General features: G+C 41.2%; 1 protein-coding gene across 1 annotated transcript in view; it reads right to left on the bottom strand.

Annotated features, from left to right (window-relative positions):
- c12h5orf22 (chromosome 12 C5orf22 homolog) overlaps positions 1-26,382 on the bottom strand; it is a 51,765-nt gene that overhangs the window by 13,217 nt on the left and 12,166 nt on the right. Inside the window, exons 4-6 of the mRNA XM_033650324.2 lie at positions 12,068-12,201; positions 6,887-7,176; positions 2,141-2,203 (exon numbers count right to left, since the gene is read on the bottom strand). Of these exons, the coding sequence (XP_033506215.1) occupies positions 2,141-2,203; positions 6,887-7,176; positions 12,068-12,201 (487 nt within the window). The remainder of the gene's footprint in view (positions 1-2,140; positions 2,204-6,886; positions 7,177-12,067; positions 12,202-26,382) is intronic.

Below are 26,382 nucleotides of genomic sequence, written 5' to 3'. Positions count from 1 at the left end.
TTTACAAAACAAAAATAATACACTAATCTTGCCTAAAATGTTGAAAAGCATGCTCCATCTTAAATGTTTTGCCCTTTGGAGATTAGTTCATCTACTTATCTAACTAGTCGCAGTAAAATAAATTTTGGGGTGCTCATACTATTGCATGCCAGGGTACATGTCCTGCTAATGTTAAAAGTGAAATTGAGTATAGATACTTTAGGTAAAATAAAGTAAGTAAGGTAGGTTCAATTAGATTTCTTCTTCAGAGGAGTTCAAGCTAATCCTGGATATTTTGGTGGATTCTATGAAATTATTTTAAACACTTAACGTGCTAGTCTAAGTAAACTCGTGCTTTACCATGACTGAGTCACATTTGGAAGTGTTTCTGAAATATCTGTTTATACAGTGCCCTCCAAAAGTATTGGAACAGTGAGTCCAATTCGTTTACTTTTGTTGTAGACTGAAAACATTTGGGTTTGACATCAAAAGATGAATATGAGACAAGAGATCAACATTTCAGCTTTTATTTCCAGGTATTTACATCTGGATCTGATACACAACTTAGAAGATAGCATTATTTGTAATGGAACACAAATTTTTTAGGTGAGCAAAAGTATTGGAACATATAAACTTAAAATAGATTAAAGTGAATGAGACTTAATATTTAGTTGCAAATCCTTTGCTTTCAATAACTGCATCAAGCCTGTGACCAATTGACATCACCAAACTTTTGCATTCTTCTTTTGTGATGCTTTTCCAGGCTTTCACCGCAGCCTCTTTCAGTTGTTGTTTGTTTTGGGGGGTTACTCCCTTCAGTCTCCTCTTCAGCAGGTAAAATGCATGCTCTATTGGGTTTAAGTCTGGAGACTGACTTGGCCAGTCTAAAACCTTCCACTTCTTGCCCCTGATGAACTCCTTTGTTGTTTTGGCAGTGTGTTTTGGGTCGTTATCTTGCTGCATGATGAAGGATCTTCCAATCAGTTTGGTTGCATCTTTCTTTAAATTAGCAGGCAAAATGTTTCTGTAGACTTTTGAGTTCATTTTGCTGCTGCCATCATGTGTTACATCATCAATGAAGATGAAAGAGCCCGTCCCAGAAGAAGCCATGCAAGCCCAAGCCATGACATTACCTCCACCATGTTTCACAGATGAGCTTGTATGTTTGGGATCATGAGCAGATCCTTTCTTTCTCCAAACTTTTGCCTTTCCATCACTTTGGAAAAAGTTAATCTTTGTCTCATCAGTCCATAAAACTTTTTCCCAGAATTTTTGAGGCTCATCTCTGTACCTTTTGGCAAATTCCAGCCTGGCCTTGCTAATGAGTGGTTTGCATCTTCTGGTTTAGCCTCTGTACTTTTGTTCATGAAGTCTTCTGCGAACAGTAGATTGTGATACCTTCACTCCTGCCCTCTGGAGGTTGTTGCTGATGTCACTAACAGTTGTTTTAGGGTCTTTCTTTACAGCTCTCACAATGTTTCTGTCATCAACTGCTGATGTTTTCCTTGGTCTACCTGTTCGACGTCTGTTGCTTAGTACACCAGTGGTTTCTTTCTTCTTCAGGACATTCCAAATGGTTGTACTGGTTATGGCCAATGTTTGTGCAATGGCTCTGATTGATTGTCCATCTTCTCTCAGATTCACAATTGCTTCTTTTTCACCCATAGACAGCTCTCTGGTTTTCATGTTGGTTCCACCTCTAAATGCAGTCTGCACAGGCAAAACCTATCGTACCCAATCTGAAACTGAGCTCAGACATCCAGTGCTATTTATTGTTTGAATAATCAATGTAATTGGGAGACACCTGGGCAACAAAACACACCTGTCAGTCACATGTTCCAATACTTTTGCTCTCATGAAAAATGGGTGGGTTCAAACAAAAGGTGCTATCTTCTAAGTTGTGTATCAGATCCAGATGTAAATACCTGGAAATGAAAGCTGAAATGTTGATCTCTTGTCCCATATTCATCTTTTGATGTCAAACCCAAATATTTTCAGTCTACAACAAAAATAAAGGAATTGGCCTCACTGTTCCAATACTTTTGGAGGGCACTGTATGTGCTCTTTATTGTACCTAAAAATGATATTCTCTCTCACTCACTCACTCACTCACTCACTGTATAATCTTAGGCTGGAAACCGTTGATAAAACAAAGTCTGACCTCCTCAGCATTGAGGCTGGGTCCTCTGAAGTTGTAGAGCTCCTTAAGGATGGCGTACTCTTCCTTGAAACAGACGAACAGACAGACAGACATCATGGAGCAGAGGTTAATTCAAGGAAACATGTTTTGCATTTAAACTGTGTATGTGAGGTAAATGACAAGCATCATAAGGAGGTCATGGAGGATTAGATTTCTGTCATTAACTAAGGAGTCTATCTGGAACTTCATACCACCTCACACTCTAACCAAACTGCTACTTTAAGCTTTTTGCTGTCTTGCATTTTTGTACCATGTAAACTGCCTGTTTGACTGTCACAGCTTCACCAATGAGCTCTGTTAGCTTGGACAATTTCACATTCTCTACATTTTTTCCTCCATATAAAGCTTTACTGAGAAACAATGCTGATTATTTCACAAAAGGGTGGATTCAAACCTGGAAGCCCTTGCTTTAAGGCATGAGTGCTTATCACTGCACCATTATGCTGCCCAACAACAGCAGTGTCTCTTTCCAGAAATTATGACTACACCCACCAACTAGCTTGTGGTCAGGACAGTGTGAGATGCAAACATTAATGGTTGGTGGGTGTCATTTGGTAGAAAGAAAATAGTTCCTACATGGAATTGCTCACAACAAGGTCTGTGGATTATCTTGAGTAACCAAGTCATGATTTTGGGAGAGACATTGCTGTTGAGTTTTTCAAATGTATTTTTTTGCACTTTGAGCACCACAAGCTAAGTGACATCTAGTTCCATTATATTGGAGAGAGGCGAGACATCTCTAAGGCCGATATCTCCAACACTCGGCAACTCACATCAAAACTATCTAGACTGATAAACAGTGCCACTGGTAAGAGGAAAAATACTTGTTTTTGAAGACATTTACTAGTCCACCTAACTGTCCACCTAACTGTTTAGCTACATATCCCATCAGTCCACTAACTGATGGGAAATGTAGCTAAACATTTACACATGGAACTGTTCACAACCAAAAAAGGTTGCTCCAGAAGGTTTATTTTATTAAGCCTTTGCCTTTTTACATTTCAAATACAATTTTTCTATATAGTAAAAGCAGTACACTAAAATTATGTATTGTAGTTGTTGTGTTTATTGCAAACTATGTAGGCAATAGACCTGTGAACTTTTCGTAATCACCAGAGTGAATGCATTCCTCATCTTTGTTTATGATGTGGTGCACACGGGTTGCCTGGGAACCACACCAATCTGTGAACTCGTGTTTTATTTGTCCTGGCAGACTTGTCTGCTCTGTGTCCGCTCTGGACAGATTTATGGCAACTTGAGATCTGACGAGCCGATCACACTCATTTATCTAATACGGGCGTTGTTTGAGGCGATGACTGTAAAAAGGAGCGCCACTGAGGCATTTTTGAAGGGTGAGGAATCCGGGAAAGGCCCAAACCATTTTTGAAGGAGTTGGTGATCAAAATCTTTCAAGTTGTTTCAAGTATTATAGTAAAGTGATTAAAAACTCACTTTCAAGTTTTGATGGCAAAAACGTCAGCACTTTTTCACAGACATACTGGTGCTACGCTATCACAGCTCATCTCTGCAAGCTGTAGCCTGTTTACATTTGCCCGTCGCTCAGCACAACGTCACATTTCACTGCTCTGATTGAATCTAGGTCTATCCAGTTGCATCTAGAAGCATTTTGGTCTCCAGCCATCGACAACACCCCCCAGAAATAAAAGAAATGAACAGAAATATTCCAGACTAACACAGATTTGAGATTTGGTCTGGCAATGTCAGGCATCAGACCGTTGGCTTGGTACCCTTATTTTAAGTTTCATTAATGAACCTTATATATTAAGGTATGTAACTGAGGACCTGCTTGTGTTTCTCAGCTGATTATTACTGAAAAAATATAGGCTTTATTTACTCCTATGAAAACAACAATTAGATACATTACCTAAAAATCACAGCAATGTGTGGAGTTTGGACATCAGAACACCAATAGTTAAATCCAGTGGTTCCCAACTTTTTCCCCTTAAGGGACCCCTTTTCTGTTAGTGAGTAAACTGACAACCTCTAACTATACAAATTTTTTGTGTATATTTCTTACTATATTAAGTGTATAACAACAACAGTACAGAAGATGAGATAAACTCTACAACTGACCCAAAAAGTGATCACAAGAACCACAGGAGGTTTGTGTTAAAGGAGCGATTTGGTGAATTTTGAGCAGATTATTTCTTGTGAATGCATCAGAGATGAGTTTTCCTGATATTTTAAGGATGGTTTTGTACGATTCTCAGTGTTATTTTTTTTTCATCCAACAATCATGCATACTTAACAGGCTTCTTTTTTGACAAAGTCAGTGTTTTCTCTTCCCTGACACTTGACCATTGATTTATTAGCTCCTTGGTTGTTTTAATTGCATACTTCTTTTATGCATGACAAAGCTGTTTAGCAGAGAGTGAAGGCTCTATGAATATAGCTGGTGTTCAGCTCTTCACTGTGCCCTTTTCCTGTAAGACTTTTTATTAGTTTATATTTTGAATACCAATGTACCTTTAAAAATAACAATTTCACGTAGTTTTCTTCACAGAAATTAATGAAATGCTGAGATAAAGGCTTACTGTATATTTAAACTAGAATTACCACCGGATGTATGCCCCAGGGCACCACTCAAGTTTCTCTTCCAGTTTACATCCATGTCTGTGAAAACAAGGATGCTTCTCAAACATCTTACCCCCGACAGCACAGAAGATCTATACAATCAGCACAGTTTCAAGATTAGTGTCACCAATTCAGTATCTGACCAAATGTCTCCATGATATGACAGTGAATAATGGCTAGAAAAGTGTTTTTGCAGAACATTATGATGTCACAGTTAAGTTGATTTTTCACCTTTCAGACATTAAATGTCCTCACTTAATAATTTTTTACTACTGGACATTTGTGTAAAGTCTTGTCATAACTAGCATAGGAATTCTTGAGCTATGGCCAAAAACATGTTTTGCGTGGTCATAGTGACTGTGACTTTTGACCACAAAATTGCAATCACTTTATTGTTCAGTCCTAGTGAATGTTTGTGACAAATTTTAAGAAATTCCCTCAAGGTTCTCTTGAGATATCATATTCACAAGAATGAGACAGACAAGGTCCCAGTGACCTTGATCTTTAACCATCAAAAACTAATCAGTTGATCGTTGAGTCCAAGTGGACATTTGTGCCAAATTTGAAAAAATTCCCTCACTGTCTTCTTGAGACATCACATTCACAAGAGACATAAGTGCCAAATGTGAAGAAATTCCCTCAAGGCGTTCTTAAGTTATTGCATTTATGAGAATGAGATGGAAGCAAGGTCACAATAATCTTGACCTTTAACCACCAAAATCTAAGCAGTTCATCCTGGAGTCCATGTGAACGTTTGTGCCAAATGTAAAGAAATTCCCTCACTGTGTTCTTGAGATATCGCTTTTCACAAGAGAAATGACAATCAAAGTCACAGTGACATTGACCTTTGACCTATGTCCATCAAAACCTAATCACTTCATCTTTAAGTCCAAGTGGACGTTTGTGCCAAATTTGAAGAAACTGCCTTGAGATATTGTGCAACTTGTGCAGCTTTGGCAACCCCTAATGACATTTGGAACCCCATGTTGGGAACCGGTGCTTTGATCAATGCCAGACCCATCCTATTACCTGAGCTACAGCCACTTAAATCACTGATAAAAACCAAGGACCAGAAAATATGATTAATTTAATGCATCTTTAGCCCTTTTTAAATGGGAATTGTGCAAATTTGCAGGAAAGCCCAATCAGTCTTCGTTCAGCAACATAAAAACAAAATCGGGGAGTGCAGTGAAATGCCGCCTGCCTACTTTTGATCATACAGAATGTGCCTTTTTCCGGGCTATGGGGGGCGTGAGCAAGTAACAAAACATGTAGCGCAGCACGTGATGTAAACAGTGAGTCAGTCCTTCAGCGATTCTCTCATAAGTTGGCCAGTCTTTCACCGTTCCCGCTATTTGACGGTTAACGGCCTCTACATTTGCGAGGGCAAGGAGGGCAGTGTTAAAGGGGCTTTTGACACTGTGTGGAGGACCTGTCCAACACTTTGAGGATGGCACTGTATCAGGTTCAAGCCCTGTGTTCATTATTTCTGTGGTAGCAACCCTTTTGTTTCTATTTGGATACTGGATTGTTAGTTGAAAAGCCCCATCGAGTCTTTCTGGATATGATTAATTTCCTGTTAAGCCAGAGAGATTCCAAACTCTACTGTAAATGTAACTTCCTGTTTTTCAGGAAGGCAAAAATCTCTCACTGTTAGAAAGTGTTTCCAATCAAGGACAATGATCAAAATGATTAAAAAAAATCTCTACATTCTCTAGACATATGTTTGATTAAATATATGATTATGATTCAAAAAGTATAATCACATGTGCTGCTAAAGAAGTAAAATATGAGGTACAGTACAGGCCAAAAGTTTGGACACACCTTCTCATTCAATGCGTTTTCTTTATTTTCATGACTATTTACATTGTAGATTCTCACTGAAGGCATCAAAACTATGAATGAACACATGTGGAGTTATGTACTTAACAAAAAAAGGTGAAATAACTGAAAACATGTTTTATATTCTAGTTTCTTCAAAATAGCCACCCTTTGCTCTGATTACTGCTTTGCACACTCTTGGCATTCTCTCGATGAAAATAAAGAAAACGCATTGAATGAGAAGGTGTGTCCAAACTTTTGGCCTGTACTGTATGTCAGTGGGGTATATACCTGTGTGTACAACTCCTTGAAGGGATTCTTACATGAGAAGAAATCCAAATCAATGTCCAAGATGTATGGCTCTGTCTCACTTAGAAATGTGGATATTCTCTTAACAATATAACTGGTGGATCCTTCTTCATCATCGTTCCCCAGGCCTGTCCTATAGCTGCCCTCTGCTGGTTGCAGTGTGTCAGTACATGTTAAGAAGGGCTCAGAGCAGCTGGCTTCCCCATCTGTATTATACTCTGTACGGGCTCTCTTGGCAAACCACCTCTCTATGTCCTCTTCAACATTCTCTCCTGCAATGCCACACAGAAAAGCAGAGAACAGTGTTAAATGGAAGCATGTCCATGGAACATAATCAAAATTAAAACAATGGATGAAAGACTATATATGTGTGTGTGTGTATACATACATACATACACATATACAGTGGTGTGAAAAAGTGTTTGCCCCCTTCCTGATTTCTTACTTTTTTGCATGTTTTTCACACTTAAATGTTTCAGATCATCAAACAAATTTAAGCCTTAGTCAAAGATAACACAAGTAAACACAAAATGCAGTTTTTAAATGAAGGGTTTTATTAATGAGGAAGAAAAAAATCCAAAGCTACATGGCCCTGTGTGAAAAAGTGTTTGCCTTCCAGCTCCTGTTAAAACATAACTGTGGTTGATCACACCTGAGTTCAATTTCTGTAGCCACACCCAGGCCTGATTACTGCACACCTGTTCCCAATCTAGAAATCACTTATATAGGACCTACCTGACAAAGTGAAGTAGACCAAAAGATCCTCAAAAGCTACAGACATCATGCTGAGTTCCAAAGAAATTCAGGAACAAAAAAAGTAATTGAAATCTATCAGTCTGGAAAAGGTTATAAAGCCATTTCTAAAGCTTTGGGACTCCAGCGAACCACAGTGAGAGCCATTATCCACAAATGGCGAAAACACGGAACAGTGGTGAACTTTCCCAGGAGTGGCTGGCCGACCAAAATTACCCCAAGAGCGCAGTGACGACTCATCCAAGAGGTGACAAAAGACCCCACAACAACATCTAAAGAAATGCAGGCATCACTTGCCTCAGTTGAGGTCAGTGTTCATGACTCCACCATAAGAAAGAGACTGGGCAAAAATGGCCTTCATGGCAGAGTTCCAAGACGAAAACCACTGCTAAGCAAAAAGAACATTAAGGCTCATCTCATTTTTGCCAGAAAACATCTTGATGATCCCCAAGACTTTTGGGAAAATATTCTGTGGACTGACGAGACAAAAGTAGAACTTTTTGGAAGGTCTGTGTCCCATTACATCTGGCGTAAAAGTAACACCGCATTTCAGAAAAAGAACATCATACCAACAGTAAAATATGGTGGTGGCAGTGTGATGGTCTGGGGCTGTTTTGCTGCTTCAGGACCTGGAAGACTTGCTGTGATAAATGGAAGCATGAATTCTGCTGTCTACCAAAAAATCCTGAAGGAGAATGTCCGGCCATCTGTTCATGACCTCAAGCTGAAGCGAACTTGGGTTCTACAGCAGGAAAATGATCCAAAACACACCAGCAAGTCCACCTCTGAATGGCTGAAGAAAAACAAAATGAAGACTTTGGAGTGGCCTAGTCAAAGTCCTGACCTGAATCCTATTGAGATGCTGTGGCATGACCTTAAAAAGGCGGTTCATGCTCGAAAACCCTACAATGTGGCTGAATTACAACAATTCTGCAAAGATGAGTGGGCCAAAATTCCTCCACAGCGTTGTAAAAGACTCACACACACACATACATATACACACATACACACACACACACACACATATATATATATATATATGTATATGTGTGTGTGTGTGTATGTATATGTATGTATGTATATATATATATACATGAATGAAAGATAATGAGTTAATAAATGTACATGGGTAAACGCCACAAACAACTGAATAATAGAAACCAATTCAATTCAAGGACTTAATTTGTTTAAGATGAATTTGGGGTGTGGTATTGTGATACATTCATTGTTTCATTTATTCATAATCTGTAATCTCTTGAGGGTCATGGGGGGCTGAAGCTTGTCCCAGTTCACATTGGCCAGAGGTGGGGTACTGGACAGGTCACCAGACTATCACAGGGCACAAAGATACAGACAACCATTCACATTCACACCTACGGCCAATTTAGAGTCACCGATTAACCTGCATGTCTTTGGACTGTGAGAGGAAGCCGCAGTATGCAGAGAGAACCCAGGCTGACACGAGAATATACAAACTTTGTACAGAAGGGCTCCCCAACCCCAGGTTCAAACCAGACACACTCTTGCTGTGAGGCGACAATTCTAACCACTGCACCACCATGCTAACACTTTAAAGAGCAGAAAAAACCCCACTGCACACTAAGGTACACAATCAAGGTTTAGAATATTCCATAATATTCCAAAAAAGCAAATATTTAATGAGGCAGAAGAAGTATTCAGTATTTTGACAGACCTTTTAAATTCCAAAAGGTGGTGCTACTGTTTTGTTGAAAATCCCATGTTTTGCAAGGAAAAGGTAATTATTAAGCATGTCTATTGCTGAGGCCTGGATTGACTGAACAGATTTCTTATCACCAAGATCAACCTTAAAGAGTGCCTTCAAAGCAAAGCATAACTCAAATGAGCAGCTCTGGCCCTAATGTTGTTTTGACACTGAGAGAGGAGTCACTTGAGTTCTGGCATTAGTAAAAACTATCAACAGCAGCTGTGTTCAGGCACCACCAAGTAACTCTTAAAACTCTAAAGGAGTTGCTGAAAAAGTCTGCTTTATCTCATTGGAAATTGAATATCTTTGAGTGTAGCACTGCTGGTCTGACAGTTGAAGATGTCAGTTGTAGTTTGTGAAATTTTAATAGGCATTTTTCAGTAGTTTATAGACTAAACCCAGTCAACGAACAGCCTTAAGCTGGCAGCAGGAAAGTGCATGCGTTGCCATGCACTTGGGTACATGCATTCTTGTGTGTGTGTGCAAGATACAGTCTCCTTTTAAAGAACATTTCTCTGACATAGCTTAATCAACTGAGGCACAAAACCATTTCTGGTTGGATGTTAAAGTAATCCAATTGCTAATGTGGCTAAATCTACTATACTGGCTGTGTCTCAAATCACTCACTACTCACTACATAGTCCACTATATAGTGGACTATGCATCCACTATATAGTGGCTTCGCCATTTTGTAGTGCTGTCCGAATGGATGATAGGAATTATTATCCCCTATAGTGGACTCAAGGTATCCCACATGGCAATGTAAAATGTAGTGTAAAATAGGTGGTCACTAACCAAGCAATACATCCCATCATGCATTGCGCAGAAGGCTCAGACGGATTATATGGGACGGACAAATAGACAAACGAGAGGAGAGAGAGCAGCTCGATTACAAACTGTTGTACATCGTCAGACTCTGATGACATTATAAATAAACTGGCAATTAATATTTCTCTAGCGCTTAACATTAATGTACAGAGAAGGGCTAACGCTAGCTAACATTAATGAGCTGGGTCGCTACTAGCTGTAATTTGTGCTGTAATGGCACATAACATTACACATTATATCTACAAGGTAGCCTATTACGTGACTAACAGGTAAAACAAACTTCAACATATTGAATGTAAAACCAAAAATTACTTAAACTAGTTCATACCCATTGAGTGCACAGTTGCCCACGTACAGTTTCACATGGTGTGTGTTTGGGATACAGGTTATAGGAAATTGCAGATTAAATAGTCAAGTGAACCCATTAAGAAGAGCAATGTATTCTGACAGAGTTTTTGTGAATTTGATAGTACGATTGCTTTATTGAAAGTACAGTAGATCAGTGAATAGAAAAACGTGGGACAGACAGAATGACTGACTGACAGAATGACACACTGACAGTTTCCGTGATTATGTACAGCATACCAGGCATGGTCGGCCACAGGGGGAGCCACAGCAATCGGTCCCATTTGAGCCATTTTTAAGCATTTTTCTGTTGTTGTAGCACCTCCCAGTTGCCAATTAGAGTTAAATTTCTCCAGTCACCTTGAGGCATCCTCTTCTACATATCTACCAAATTTGGTAAAAATCGATATGGCTGTTAGGCCTAGATAGGAAATTAACTCTCTAGCGCCCCCATTTTGTTTGATGGGGTCAATAATGGAGATTATTGATTATGTGTAGTCATATGCCTACAAAGTTGCTTGGTGATCGGTGAAACTCTTGAGATGTTATACACCTTTATGTGAGGAGCCACGCCCTCCGCAATATTCATTGCCTTATAGAAGCTCAGTTTTAGTAAGTTTTCCAACTTTTGCCAAGAGGGAACTTTAGATATTGGTCCCTAGATTATGTTCACAGAGTTTCATGAAGATCGACCAAACTTCCTAGGAAGAGATCGATTTTAAGTGTTTTTCAAAAAATTCAAAATGGCGGAAAATCTATATAACCAGAAGTTATGGGTTCTTGAGGCCTCATGAGGAGAGGCATCTCTGTGCAAAGTTTCATGTCTCTACGACATACAGGGCATGAGATATGCCCCTTCAAAGTTTGCAATTTCAATCGGTTGCTATAGCGCCCCCTTTGGCCAATCGATGTAATATTGCTTCATTCGCATCCTCCCATTACCCTCTACCACTGTGCCAAATTTCACATGGACTGACTAAGTCAGTGAGGAGAAAAACGTGGAACAGACACACAGACACACCCACAGACAGAGTTTTCGTCATTATAGTAAGATTAGTGGGAGAGGTTGCAATGGTGCTGCCCTCTCGCCTCTTGTCTGTCTGCCAGTGTAATGTTATTAATAGGGTACAGTTTAATGTGAGCAGAGCAGCATCACAACACAAACGGCCACAAAGTACTTTGTAACATTATTTATTAATTTGGGAATAATTCACTCAGTAAAATATAATGTATTTATCTCAAATATGGATGTGGGTGTTTGTTGGATATGGTTCACCAGCCGACGTTGACATGGCATGTTCTAATTGTTGGACGGCAATGACGTGATTAACGGCGCAGAGAATTGATCTGAGTAGTGTGCGAAAGTGTTTTTTCATGTTACAGGTGAGCTTACTATGTAGTGCTCTACTGAGAACTCCCTACATAGTGAGTAGGGAGGAGTGAATGAGTGATTGATTTTGGACACAGCCCCTGTCTACTATCCACCCACCCTCAGTGACTAAAGTACACACCTGGAAGTGAGCCGTGAGTTGGTTTCACAGGATTGACTTTGACCACATTCAGCCTGAGAGGTTTAGAGTTCTCCAGCTGCTTCTCTGAAACATACAGGCCATCGCTGAGAAAGTAGTTGTCTGTACTGGTCACCCTGCAGAAACACAGAGAAACAAAGGAAAGAGAAGACACAGAGAGAGGAAGTGAACATGACCAACCAAAGAGAAGGAAGGAAAAATCAGCTCTGCACTCAAAGGTCCTGTGCCCCCATACAGGTGTTTTTATTAACTCTGGCTGATTAGACCTCCAGTCAGGCTGCAGCTGGGTGGAGCTGTCCTGGAGTTACATGACCTAACAGGTGCAACCCAGAGTGTATAAAATAATAGATGTAGCAACCATGACGTCACCCACTGGTTTGTGAACTCCCGTTTTGAAGCCTTCAGTTCGACATTTTGGCCATCACCATCTTGGATTTTTGGAGCCAGAAGTGACCATATTTGGATGAGTGTGTGAAAGTAACTCTAATGCTAGCTGCTAGCTTGGTTGGAACAGTGAATTTACAGCTATGGTGGGTGAAACTGTGACATGCTAAATGCTAAAGCTATTTTCACTAGCTAAAAACAGGCTTAAAACAATTAAAAACAAAATATACTGATGGAAAAAACGTAATGTCTTTTAGGTCAATCAAATACTAAACAAGACTTTTTATAGACGATTACCATTTACAATTAACCTTCATGAACTGAAAACACACTGAAATAGTGACAGCTACGCCTATACTGCTTGCTGTGGTAGCAAATTGTCAACGGATGGCACCCATCTGTCACTCAACTCACTCACTCAAAGGGATTGAGCGTTTGGTTGTGTGTGTGTTTAAGTGAGTGTGGGCATTAGTGAGTGTGTGTATCCGTCTGTCATCAGCTAATCTCACAGTACTTGACCTATCAGTCTCATATTTTGTGTGCACAATTATGACTGATAGCTCAAGGACGTCTGGTGATTGTGGTGATTCACAATTGTTTTATAGTTTTATTCCGTCATTGACTGCTGACTCCTCACTCCTTTAAACTGGCTGGTAGGGGCTGCAAGTTTTCTGGCTGGGCTAAAAAACAGCGAGCCTTCAGCCCAGGCCACACTGCCTGTGTAAACAGTGCATATGTGTCAGGGAACATTCTGTTTTTTATTTGAGCACCCGTTTTAAAAGGTTAGAGCAGTCACACTGCCTGCATGAACAGCACGTGTCACAGAACATTTTGTTTTTTTATTTTGCCGCCCATGTTAACAGGTTAGAGCAGCCACACTGCCTTTGTGAACAGCACCTGTGTGTGGTGGAACATTTTGTTTTTTATTTCAGTGCCTGTGTTAACAGGTTAGAGCAGCCACATTGCCTGTGTGAGCAGTGCTGCTAAGGCACAGCTTGGCTGCTGCTCATATAGAGATTCATAGGTGCATTGTTTTTTTCCGTGTGACACATGCGGTTCTCGGCAAAAATAGACAGTGAAAATTGTCTTTTGATAATCATACATTACATTATACATTAATCATGACATTACACTACCTTTCGCTACAGTTTCAATGTCTATATCTGTCACATACACGAAGAAATAAATACCTCTGTTTTGCTCAACCTTTCCTGTTTCAAAATGAAAGCCCTCCGACAGCGCTCGTATGAGAAATCCAAAATTTTGTGATTGGTCAATATCACGCGGACTACAAACAGCCTACAACCGGAAACCAGGGCTCTTCCGCTCTTCTTCCGGAGGCAAGATCTCCGGGGTTTGCTTACAGACTCTACATTCACTGAATGTATATGCAGCGCTGTGATTGGTCGAAATCTTTTCGTTCTGCCTACGCGTCTATGCTCACCGGGCATCAACTTGAGAGTGACAACTTGCATAGACCAATAGCCTTAAACCGGCGAAATGTGAGATCGAGCGATATGCGTACCTTTAGAGCATCAAATCGTACCAGCCTACTTTGATGTGCGTGCCTGGTAGTCTGTAGTTTCTGCAGTAAATTTGGGCATTTATAATGTGTGGTTATAGACCCCTTCACAGCTGACATCATCATATAGTTGCACGCGCACTTTGGCAACGGAAGTGGTGTTCTTCCCCAGCTGTTCTGACCAACACAGACGAGGTAGCAAGCATTTAAAAGTGGATAAAAACTGTTTCCAGCATCAAAAATGTCTGGTTGTTGAGTATACGGTTGTCAGAATCGATATTCCACCGGCGGACTTAAGTTTTACAGGATTCCGACAGGATCACGACCATTTCAGAGCAACCGGCGGCGTCTGTGGCTGCAAGCGATTCAACGTGTTGACTGGAATGAGGACATAATCAAAAATGCTCGTCTGCAGTGCCCACTTTATATCAGGTAAGGTTATCTATCTACTCTTTGATTTCACTGGAAAGCCTGGTTTACATTAGTGATTGTCTGTACGATGTAGAATAGTAATCAAATGCAGCTAAAGTTTGATGACTAGCTGGCGTTTGATTTGACTAGTAAACAAACGTGTGTGTGTGTGTGTGTGTGTGTGTGTGTGTGTGTTTTATTTGCAGGTGAGGCGTCATTGGACTCTTGTAGTCCTGATTTTGTGCCTTCTGTGTTTGTGTACACAAAACAAAGCCAGAACCCTGAGTCAAAGATGGACAGGTAAGAATAATTCGAGTTGCTCCCCTCTCAGTCGTTTATTTTTTTGGTTTGTTTTCCTCTCTTGCATAAGCTTTGGTGCCAACAGCTGCTGTTTTGTAATATGGATCAATCTAACTGTAAATTTCTGCTGTTTTTTCTGGAGGTTCCATAGGAAAAGGAGGAGAGATGACAGACCTAACACTGCAGCAAATCAACCTGCTCATTCTGAAACTCTGAAGAATGCAGCATGGATCATTGTCCTGGTATGAATATATTTCATCTTACAATTAACTGATTGATTGTCAGGGTTCCATGAAATTCCAGGAGAAGTTATTAAATTAGAACAGTTTTCCAGGCCTTGAATTGGTTTTGGAATTAACAATGTTTATGAAAAGTTTTTAATATACAGTTTTTGGGTATTGTTTCTCCCACGCTTCACCTCCTCCTCCTCCTCTCTTATTCTTCCCCTCTTACTCCTCCTCTTTTCCTGTTCTCATACTCTCCTTGTAATCATACTACAATATAGGCCTACTTATTTTAATCTACTTAAATAAAGTTATGGGAATGGGGTAAAGTATAATGGAAACATCATGGAAAAGTTTTGAAAATTCATTGGTAAAAATGTGTGAGAACCCTGGATTGTGTCTGCATTGGTTGGAGCACATGCTAATTTTTCACTTTTCTCTATTAAAGCTGAGGAGGATATCCCAGTTCCAAGGAGAGAGTACGATGATCTGAACCTGAGACACAGTCAGCTTCAGGAGGACTATGTCAACCTGCGACAGGAGTTTGACACACTACGAGCTGAAAATGTAAAGCTGAAAGAGGAGCTGCAAAAATCTACACCACTGTTAACTGCAACACAGGACAATTGATTTTTCTCACAGGACTGACCTCCGTGATCTTTGAGTGGCTGCTTACAAAAATAATGGGCAGCATAGACAGAATTAGCCAAAAAGTAGAGGACCACCTATTGGTTATATTGATGAAATTAAGGTTGCGCCTAAGTAATACTGACTTGGCATATAGATTTAAGGTATCAAAAACCAGCATATCAAATATTTTGCGGAGCTGGGTCCCTGTTAGGCTGTGGTCCTCAAGCCACTCATTCAATGGCCAAGTAAGGGGGCAATACTTAAAAATATGCCAAAAATATTCAAGCGCAACTTTAAAAGATGCCGGTGCATGATAGATTGCACTGAAATTTTCATAGCTAGACCCAGTAATCTGACTGCCAGGGCCCAGACATGGTCAAATTATAAACACAACAACACCATTAAATATTTGATCGGCATCACTCCAGCTGGTACAATTTCATTTCTGTCTCCTGGGTGGGGTGGACGGGTTTCAGACAAGCAGATCACTAAAGAGTCAGGTTTCTTCAAACTTTTGGAGCCTAAGGATGAGGTTTTAGCAGACAGAGGATTTCTCATCAGAGATGAGCTTGTGGCTGATGGTGCAACCCTTCGTATCCCTCATTTCACAAAAGGAAAAAAGCAGCTTTCTGCACAGGAAGTGGACACATCTAGACAACTTTCTCGTGTGAGGATCCATGTGGAACGAGTTATTGGTCGGTGGAAGAACTTTAAGATTTTGCAAACAGTTATTCCAGTGTCGCAGGTTAACATACTAGATGATGTTGTGACTGTATGTGGTGCCCTCACAAACCTCTGTAAGAGTGTTGTTCCCAAATGAGTTACACATAACCATGTATGAGTTATAAAGTGATTTACATCTGTAAAACATGTATTTACTGTACTAAAACTTAATGAATTATAATAAACCTCCCAACATTGGCTGCCACTGATGTGTCTAATGGTCCTTTTCCCCCCAGATCATCTCAGACTATAACAATTGCAGTATCACTTTTATTTGTAATGATGTTATTAACAGAGTTTAATTCCCAAATAACCATTTGAGAAATGTATACAAACAACATAGGTGCCATTAAAGTGCATACATGGAAAGTAAGAATATGTACAATATATTAGAATCAAACTGGTTCTGTATGTTGTAAACAGTAGTGCAAATAAACAAATCTGTCAAATATTCCTTGATAATTTTAGGTTGCAAATTATCTCTATGGATACATATATAGCATTACAGAATAAAACTTTAAATGTCTTGTTACACTGAAGTGCATCTACACACGGCAGTCAATAACAACAACATAAAATGTAAAGAAAAGGCTGCTGATGAATTCATTGTTTCAGACTTTAATAAATGTAGGTCTGGGTGATATGGACCACATTCAGATTGATATTTTTGACCAAATACCTCAATATGGATGACTATTGGTGCTTTCACAAAATATTTACACAATGAGATGTTTGAACTATAATAATCAGTACTGTGGATATAATGACTAAGGTGTTAAAGGCAATAATAATAATAATAATAGAACAGAGCAGTCTGGTAGGTCTGGTAGGTGACATCATTTAACTGTTATGCAACTTTTACAACCAGGAAAAGACAATCCATATCCAACATCTAAGACCATATCTGGTCTCATACCACAATACCAATATATTGCCCAGTTCTAAATGAAGGCATTCAGGCCTCAACTCTCAGACATTTCTTACATAACCATGTTGCTGGCTTCCTTTTGATCTGTGCACAGCTGTAGTCAAAGCAGTTGTTGCATTTGACACAGATTATCATTTTGCCAAAATCTGGCCTTTCACAGTATTTGCAGGCTCTATGTGACACCAAGACAAGGTCATGTCTTCTTGTAGTTCAGGCAACACTCTTGAGATAAAGAAGTCTTGTGCTTTTGGCAAAGCCTCCTGCAGAAACTCTTCATTTCTTAGGATATGTTGCACAATGAACTCCTCCTTCGTCCACAACACAAAGTCACAGTAGCTAACATCACACACAAACATGTGAAGTTGAGTTTGATAGTAGTATGGGTGTGAATGTTTCAATGAGAATGACTTGTCCAGACAAAACTGCTTGTCTTCTGTACATCCTTGAAGGCTATCGCTGTATTTGTAGGGACACTTTATCTCTACCACCCCTTTGCCACAGCAGGTACATGTTGCTATCCCGTCTGGCGATGATCCAAGGTGTGGCTCAGAAGGTTGCACTACTAAGCCACATGAGCTGATACTGAAATCTGGATGGCTTTGGGACATAAATGCAGTGTAGGCTTGTCTTGCTGTTTCCTCCATGTTTTTACCCCAGAGCACAGATGGGACATTTGTGATTTGTTGTGCTGCATTATATCATTTAGGTATGTTTTGCTGATCTTGTCAGTTGTGCTCGCATGGTGAAATTTGGTACTTGTGATCCGACCAGCCCGATAGGTGTGCCACTCCTTTGACCTTGACTGTTGTGACTGCTGTGACACAAATTCCAGTTTCTCACATTGATGAGGTTGTAGTGTAGTTTTTAGTCTGCGAAATGTATCTTCACATTTCACCTGCATTTCCTGTGGTGAGAGTTCCCTGAGTGTTGCATCAAATAAAGCAGTCAAGGGCCTCTAGTGTCGCAGACCGGGCGAGGCGGAGGCACAGTGCACCTGCGCTTCGCCAACTGGGTGTGCCCAGGCGGATTTTGCAAGTTTGGCACACTGTGCACGCTGGCGCAGCTACTCCTTTTTCCCACCTCCGTCCCTCCTACCTGCGCAAGTTGGAAAGAAGGAGGAGAGAAGGCGTGGAGTGGGTTTTACACACATCACACCAATCAAATGAGCCCCTCTTCTCGCCCTTAAATGCGCCGCGCAAAGGCGTAAGGAGAGTTTACTCAATTCGCCATGGCAGAAGAGAGCAGCAGCATCAGACAGCCAAACTTCTCCCAGGAGGAAACTGATGTTTTGGTCCAGGAGGTCTGCTCGCAGTGTCCGAATATATGGAACTGCGAGCAGACCTCCATGGGCTGATGATGCAAAGGTAGCCTGGGAAGAGGTCACCACATTTGTAAATCAATTTTGCGTTTCTCTCGTGCACGCGCTCTCTCTTTCTCTCTTGCAGTCTCACTCTGTTTCTTTTCTTTTGACTTTTCTAAGATGACAGATGCTGAATATATACTCCCTATCTGATGCTGTGGCTGTTTGTGGTTGGCTGAGAGGGGTGTTAACTCATTAGTTTGTAGCTGTGTTAATCAAATCAGGTTGGGTTTCCATTACGGTGCCAATCCCCTTTGATCTGACATCAGATGTGACGGGACAGTCAATATAAAGATACATGTATGTGCTGATTGCAGATAGTTGCATTGAATAGTGTTTTTTGGGGTATTTATTGCATTATTAATGTGCCTGATATTCTGGAAACCTGCCTGTGAGGTTTTGCTGACGTGTGCGCACTGTCCGCTGGTCAGCCAAACTTTGGCTTACACTGGCTGCGCTCCGCCTGCGCTGACAGTAGACCTGGTTTCAGCTGGCGAGCTTTTAGCACACCTTCGGCGAAGCCCTGGATCTGTCGACACCTCCCCCTGCTGCGCTGCCACACCCATCTCAGCACACCTTGATCTGCCAAGCTACCAAACCGAGCATGCCTCCGGTTGCGCTGCTCTAAACTAGCTCTGCGCAGGGTTCGCCACCCTGCGCTGTGCTGGGAAACTATTTATTTTTATTTTTATTTAACCTTTATTTAACCAGGCAAGTCATTAAGAACAAATTCTTATTTACAATGGCGGCCTGGCAAAAGGCAAGAGCCTCTTGAGGAGAAAGGGCCAGGGATTAGAGGGGTATCAAAAGATAAAAAACTAGAGGCCAAGGGCTTAGGTAAGTCTGGATGCTCCTCTGAATCAGTGTCAGATGATGCAGTGTCAGTGTCACTGTTCTCCAGGCTTGTCAGCACTGCAGCACCTGGGTCCACAACCTGCAGTTCCCGATCATCATCTGTCAACACTGATAATAGAGCAACAAAAAGACACAATTATTGTGCTGCATAATATTCACATTTTAAGAATACTGACTGAATTCTTCTTAAACCAGTTATGCAGAGCTTTAAACACGCAGGTGTACAATAGATAACAATCTAATTTCTAGAATCAGTAATCTGAAGACAAATGCACAGACATATTCAAACTAACATAAATGATACTGACATTATTCAAACTGTGTCTGTAGGCCTTTAGGATTTTCATCTCTGCATCACCAAGTAACACCTTTCTCAGGCTACATTATGGTGTCAAAACACTGAGGAGAAATCTTGAGAATTAATTAAATGCACTATGGCGAAAGGAAACTTATCTAGGCTCTGTCAACTATTACATGCCTCTGGGTGTGATACTATTCTTCCTAGCAGATGCTGAAGCTGCTGGAAGTTGCCTGCCTAGCCTCTTTGGTTTGTGGAAGCTGATTTCTCTCAATGGAGCTGGTCTGACTTCTTTCCTGCTGATGTCTTTCCACATGCACACTCCAGAAGTAACCGCTGCTTTCTCTGTCCTTCCCATCCTAACATAGAGCTCAACTTTGAATAATATTGCAGCTGCATGGCTGCAGCATGACCCAAGCCTGAAATTTCACAAAAACATAATAAACATACTGGCTGATCCATAATGTTATGACCGGGGCTTGAAAGTAACATTTGCTCTCAGCCAAATTTTGGCTCTGGCTATTAAGCAGGTAAACATCTGACTTACTAGACATGTGAGCAAGTATCCGACCTAAGCTTAATCAGGTTTTGAATGTATCTGAATGATACTGGCTGCTGACATTTTGAACCCTGTTGCCACTGTGTGTAGTTCATGAAAATGTTAGTTTCAAATCCTGGTTATGAGAAAGTTACAAGGGCAAGACATACGACTTTTGATATGGAAAGGAGAGAAACATCCTAAGTTAAACCTGAAAGGACAGTAACACAGAAGCATAATTCATGTTTGCATAACAACTATATCATAGAGCTCTGAACTATGTTAGCTACAAGCCCACAACACCAAATAAAAGGCTACTTACCCTGCCATACAGGTGCAATTCGCTGTGAGGACGTAGTTTTCTTGTTGGTTGATTATAACCAATTGTTGTTATTTATGTCTCAGGACAGACCTTGTGGCGTCTGACAGACCTCTGTCATTCTGGCTCATAGAAATATACCCTTTTAACTAATTTCTATCGTTTTTTAAAATAATTTAAGCTCAAGCCCTGCTTTTTTAATTCGTATTCCATTCAATTGGGCTGTTGTTCTTAATCATCGGACGGACCGACCACAAGTTTTTTTTTGTATAATTCTGCATGACTGTGCCGGCATGACAGCGCCACAGCTACCGGACGCCTAGGCATCTGTAAGTTTTAAACTCCTGGGTGATTAAAAACTGATTTCTCTGAATTACTTCATCCCGACGCCGTGGACTCCATTTGGAGTCCTCGCGCGTAAGTCTCTTTTATTTGCACTGCCCCTGAAGCACCACCAGTTAACAAGCCACACACTTCTGTTAGACTACTCCTTTGCTGCGGCAGTTGTTTTTGTCTCCCCAGCTGCCTCCATGGCCACATCCATGTCACCCGTAGAAAACCCACTGCTCACCAAAGCCAACAAAAGGATCACTTACCTGCTTGAAGAAAGCAGAGCTCAAAACCAGCGAATCCTTGCTGTGACAGTTTATAGATCTGGCTCTCAACCAGTCATGGAAGATCTCCACGCTCTCCGCAGCCTTCCAAGACACAGTCCCCTGGGAACCCTCTACCTGTCCACACCCGTCCGGCTACTCAACGCCAAAAGCTGGAGCTAAACCAAAGGTCCCAGTGGTCCTCTGCTCGACTCCAAACCAGCCAGTAGCCCAGCCACTCTGGACAGATGTGGTTCAGGGTGCTAAAAGGTATCCATCTGCCCCCAGATTCTGTCTGGAGCTCTCAGATCGCTATGGGCTCCTGTCCACTGAAGCTGCTGCAGCTCTGTCACCACCAGACCCGTCCACTTCGCGGACAGGGTCTGTTGCAAATGCCTACACAGCACCAGCTGCCACCGAAGCTGTCACTTCTCCACCTGACACTGGTGTGGATCGGACAGATGCTCCTCCTGCCGCTGCTGTCTCTCCTCCACCTGACGCTGGTGTGGATCGAGCGACTGCACCTCCCGCCGCTGCCGTCTCTCCTCCACCTGACGCTGGTGTGGATTCACCTGGCCAGTCCACAGAGCCTCAGCTGCAACATCTTCAGCTTCCTGGAAATGAGTGCACTCCTCCCTCGCCATCCACTTGTCATGGGGCACAGCGGCGAGCTCCTCATCCCCTCTTCTTGCCCACCACTCTCATCGTGGGAGAATTCAATCATCAAACACGTCCATTATTTCAATGCAATCACCCGCTGCTTTCCTGGATCCACAGTTCCTGTCATTTTAAAAAAACTCCCTGAGCTTCTGCGCTCCCTTCCCTCCACGGTCTCCAAAATCATAGTGCACGTTGGAACAAATGACACCACACCGTCTGAGCTGATAAAAGCTGACTTTAAACACCTCCTCAGTTTCCTGCGCAGCACCGGCAAATCTGTGTTCATTTCAGGACCTATTCCAATGCTGACACGCAGTTCGGAGCGATTCAGCGAGGTCTTTTATATCCACACCTGGTTGCTCTCCACTTGCAAAGAACTCAGTTTAGGGTTTATAAACAACTTCAATTTGTTTTGGAGCCACTCGGCCTTCGTTACATCTGATGGTATTCACTAGGGATGTAACGATACCAGAAACTCACGATATGATATTATCACGATAAAGAGACCACGATATGATATATATCACAATATTTATACAAGGGGAAAAAAATAAAATTTATTGTTAAAAATAGCTATTTTATTCAAAAACAGTGCATGTACACTGTACAGCATGTTATTTTTAACTTGGAAGCGTATCATAAACAAATCAACACACAGTTGAACATGTGCTTTCATTTCCCCCCTACTACTAGTGTAGTACTATTACTAGAAAGTCATCTGAATGACATCAAATTATTAGGATAGAGTAGTCTTAATATTCATCAAATATACCGAACTTAGAACAATCAGACCCTGCAACAACAACAAAATTAACAAATTAGAAATAATGTAAACTAACTAAATAACACACAATCCCTCACTCACAGATACACAGAGAGAGAGCGAGAGAGAGAGAGGTGGGTAGAGATGTGTGTAAAAGAAAACCAAAATAAATAAAGCCCAGCCATTTCCCTGGAAGTCATAGAAAAACTCACATTCACTCAGATTGTTCACGCCAGGTTGACAATCTTGACATCAACACTTTCTCAGAACAGGAGATGAGGAGAGGAAAGCTCTGGTCCTGCGCTTTCATGTGATATGCGTGGCATTTCTGTGCGAGCCTGCATTCGCGAGTAATCCATCCAAGAGTAATGTGTGTGCAAAGCTGTATGAAAGCTTTGTTATACATTATTTTAGTGTAACTTTATCAATTTTTTTTCCGCTGTGAAAACATTGGACTACCGACAAGTGCTTGGTCTTGTCGGAAAGCCACGATTCTGCTGTTTCACGTGATATGTGTGGCTTCTCGCTATGACGGACAGTCGCGGAGAAAATCCACAAAGAAAAACGATCAATCTCTTTACTTTTATTCGCTGTTTCCTCCGGTCACGCACACGTCAGAGTCGGAGAGGCTGAGCTGCACGAGTCTGCTCTCACCTGCGCACGCAGTTGCATGCAAAGGATTATGGGGAATGTAGTCGCACAGTCATATTACCGGCTCTGTAGGAGAACACAGCTATATAACTACCGTGGCATTCCCACGACGGTAACAAGAATTTATTTTATCGCGACACCGCGGAATTCAATATATCGTTACATGTCTAGTATTCACCCAAACTGCCTTGGTACCACTATGCTAAAAACTAACTTCAAAATCAGTGTCCAGTACTCGCCATATGCCTGACTGTCAACATTCACCCACTCCACACTCTCTTCCTCTCCGCATGCCGCAGCAGCCCCGAGTACTGTTTCTCCCTCTAGCTCCTCCCTGCGGTCTGGAGTGCAAACTATCTCCTCCCCAGTCATGTGCAAACCTACATTGCCCACACCCTCTATTGTTGGTCTCCCAATTCAAACTATTGTGTCTGAAAGGTGTCCTCATTTGTGTGGCAGTTTTAAAGCTGTGAATTATCAGAACCTCCATCAAATCACTATTTCACTCCAGCCCAATAACCCTAAGATAATGCCCCCTGCTGTTATGAATCCTCCTACCCCACCAACAGTCTCACAGATTACTACTGTGATCACTGTCAGGAAACGTATTTCATACTCATCTAGCTTATTCACTGTTAATCCTTTTAACCTATTACCAGTGTCCGCACAACCTACCATATCTCTGCCACCATACACAGTCCATACCCCGATCCTCCTTAATAATCCACAAACCTTCAAGCAAAAAATAAGGTTTAGGATGAATTCACCTGAATATAAGAAGCCTTCTACATCATGATAAATTAGAACACATTAAAATTCTCCTGTCACAGACTGATCCTGATATCTTAGTTGTGTCTTAATCTTGGCTGAAAGAATCTGTCAGTGACTCCTCAGTAGCTCTGGATCACTTCAATATTTTCAGATGTGATAGGGTTGGCAAGGGAGGCGGTGTGGCAATATATGTCAAATCCAGCTTTGAGGTTTCAGTCCTAAAATCTGTCACCATCCCAAAATGTTTCGAACTGCTAATTTTAAAGGTTGCTTTGGGGAAGAATAATACTTTGTGTGTTGTTGGTGTATATAGACCTCCTTCAGCTGATTCAAGCTCTATTGATTGTCTGGCCGAGATACTTTAACTATACTTAGATTTTGAAATGATTGTAATGGGTGACCTTAATCTCGATTGGTTAAGTGGTGCCTCAAATTATCTCAAGGAGGTTAGTGGGAATCTCAGCCTATGTCAGCTTGTCACTGAGCCTACCAGGCCAAATCCTAACAATTATTCACGGTCTACCCTTATTGATCTGATTTTTTCAAATAAAAGTGACAGAATCTCTGCTTGTGGGGTCTTTGACCAAGGTATAAGTGATCACTGCCCCACAGCATGTGTCAGGAGCCTGCAGTTGCCAAAAACAAAGTCACACACTGTTAACAGGAGGAATTTCAAAAACTTTGATAGCCAAGCTTTCCTCAGTGACCTGGCTTCCAGTAATATTCATTCCATAATTCAAGCCACTGATGTCCAGGTTGCTACAGACACCTTTGTGAAAACATTTAACTCTTTAGTGGATAAACATGCTCCCCTTAGAAAAATTCGAATTAAGAACAGAGTAACACCTTGGTTTTCACAGGAACTGTCTAGCATGTTCAGAGACAGAAATTTAGCTTGGTCTCGTGCCAGGCACTCTGGTAACCCTCACCATTGGCTCACTTTCAGACAAATTCGAAATCGCTGTACTGCAGCCGTAAGGAAAGCTTACACCGAGTATTATGACTATCTTATCTCCAGTTCTTTCTCCAACCCAGCTAAATTTTGGAGTGCAGTAAATCTACTTAAACCTAAAGCTTCCAGTGCTCTGCTGACACACATATGTGTAAATAATCGTGACGTCTCAGGTGAGGCCAATATCTGTCATGCATTCAACAGACATTTTGCTGATGCTGGCCTTCTGTTTGATCAGAAATTCAAGTCTACAGTAACGCCATCAGTTGTCAGCTGTGATTGTTTGTTTTCTGTTTGTTTTTCTTTTAACCCTGTCTCCCAGGATGAGGTACTTCATCAGTTACTATCAATCAACCCTAGGTACTCTACTGGTGAGGATAATTTAGAACCTTCTTTCATCAGGTTGGCAGCCCCATTTATTGCTGAGCCACTTACATATATATTTAATCTTTCCACTTCCTCTGGTAAATTTTCCCTTGTCTGGAAATCTGCCCAGGTGACTCCCCTGTATAAGGGAGGTGACAGGGATAACCTGGATAATTATCGTCCCATTTCTAAGTTACCTTGCCTCGCTAAGGTTCTGGAGACGTTGATAAACAATCAACTCAAGGGTTTTCTTTCTACCTATTCAGTACTTAGTCCCCATCAATCAGGATTTAGAGCCAATCATAGTACAATTTCAGCCACCACTCTGGTTACCAATGGCATAATCACAGCATTAGACAAAAAAAAAAACATTGTGCTGCTTTGTTTGTTGACTTGTCAAAAGCATTCGACAAAGTCGATCACCAAATTCTGCTGAATAGAGTACACAACATAGGTTTACATGCTAGTACCTGTGATTGGCTTGCTGATTATTTATCTTCTAGGCGCCAGTGTGTAAAGTCTGGTAACTTTAATTCTGAATTCTTACCTGTAACCAAAGGTGTGCCGCAGGGCTCTGTCTTGGGTCCTGTCCTTTTTACCATTTACATCAATGATATTCTTTCTTCTCTGAATGACTGTCATGCCCATTTGTATGCAGACGACACAATTCTGTATTGCATTGCTGACTCTGTACAGTTGGCCACCGAGAAACTGCAGCTCTCCTTTAATGTTCTCCAGGAGGCTCTTCGTAGCCTGAAATTGGTCTTAAATGTAAAAAAGACCAAATTTATGCTATTCTCTCGATCTCGAAACCTGGATTGCAACAACACACTTTTATCAACCACAGATGGCTCACTCATAGAACGAGTCCCTGAATATAAGTATCTTGGCCTCTGGCTTGATGAAAAATTAACTTTTAAGTTTCATATTAATGTTCTTGCCTCCACCCTGCGACAGAAGGTTGGCATCCTGTACCGAAACAAATCTTACTTCCCATTAATCAGCAGGACGAAAATTGTTGAGTCAGTCTTTTTATCAGTTTTGGACTA

The sequence above is a fragment of the Epinephelus lanceolatus genome, chromosome 12, assembly GCF_041903045.1.
Source record: "Epinephelus lanceolatus isolate andai-2023 chromosome 12, ASM4190304v1, whole genome shotgun sequence".
NCBI lineage: Eukaryota > Metazoa > Chordata > Actinopteri > Perciformes > Serranidae > Epinephelus > Epinephelus lanceolatus.
The sequence above is the reverse complement of the archived record's forward strand: the minus strand, read 5'-3'. Positions and strand labels throughout refer to the sequence as shown.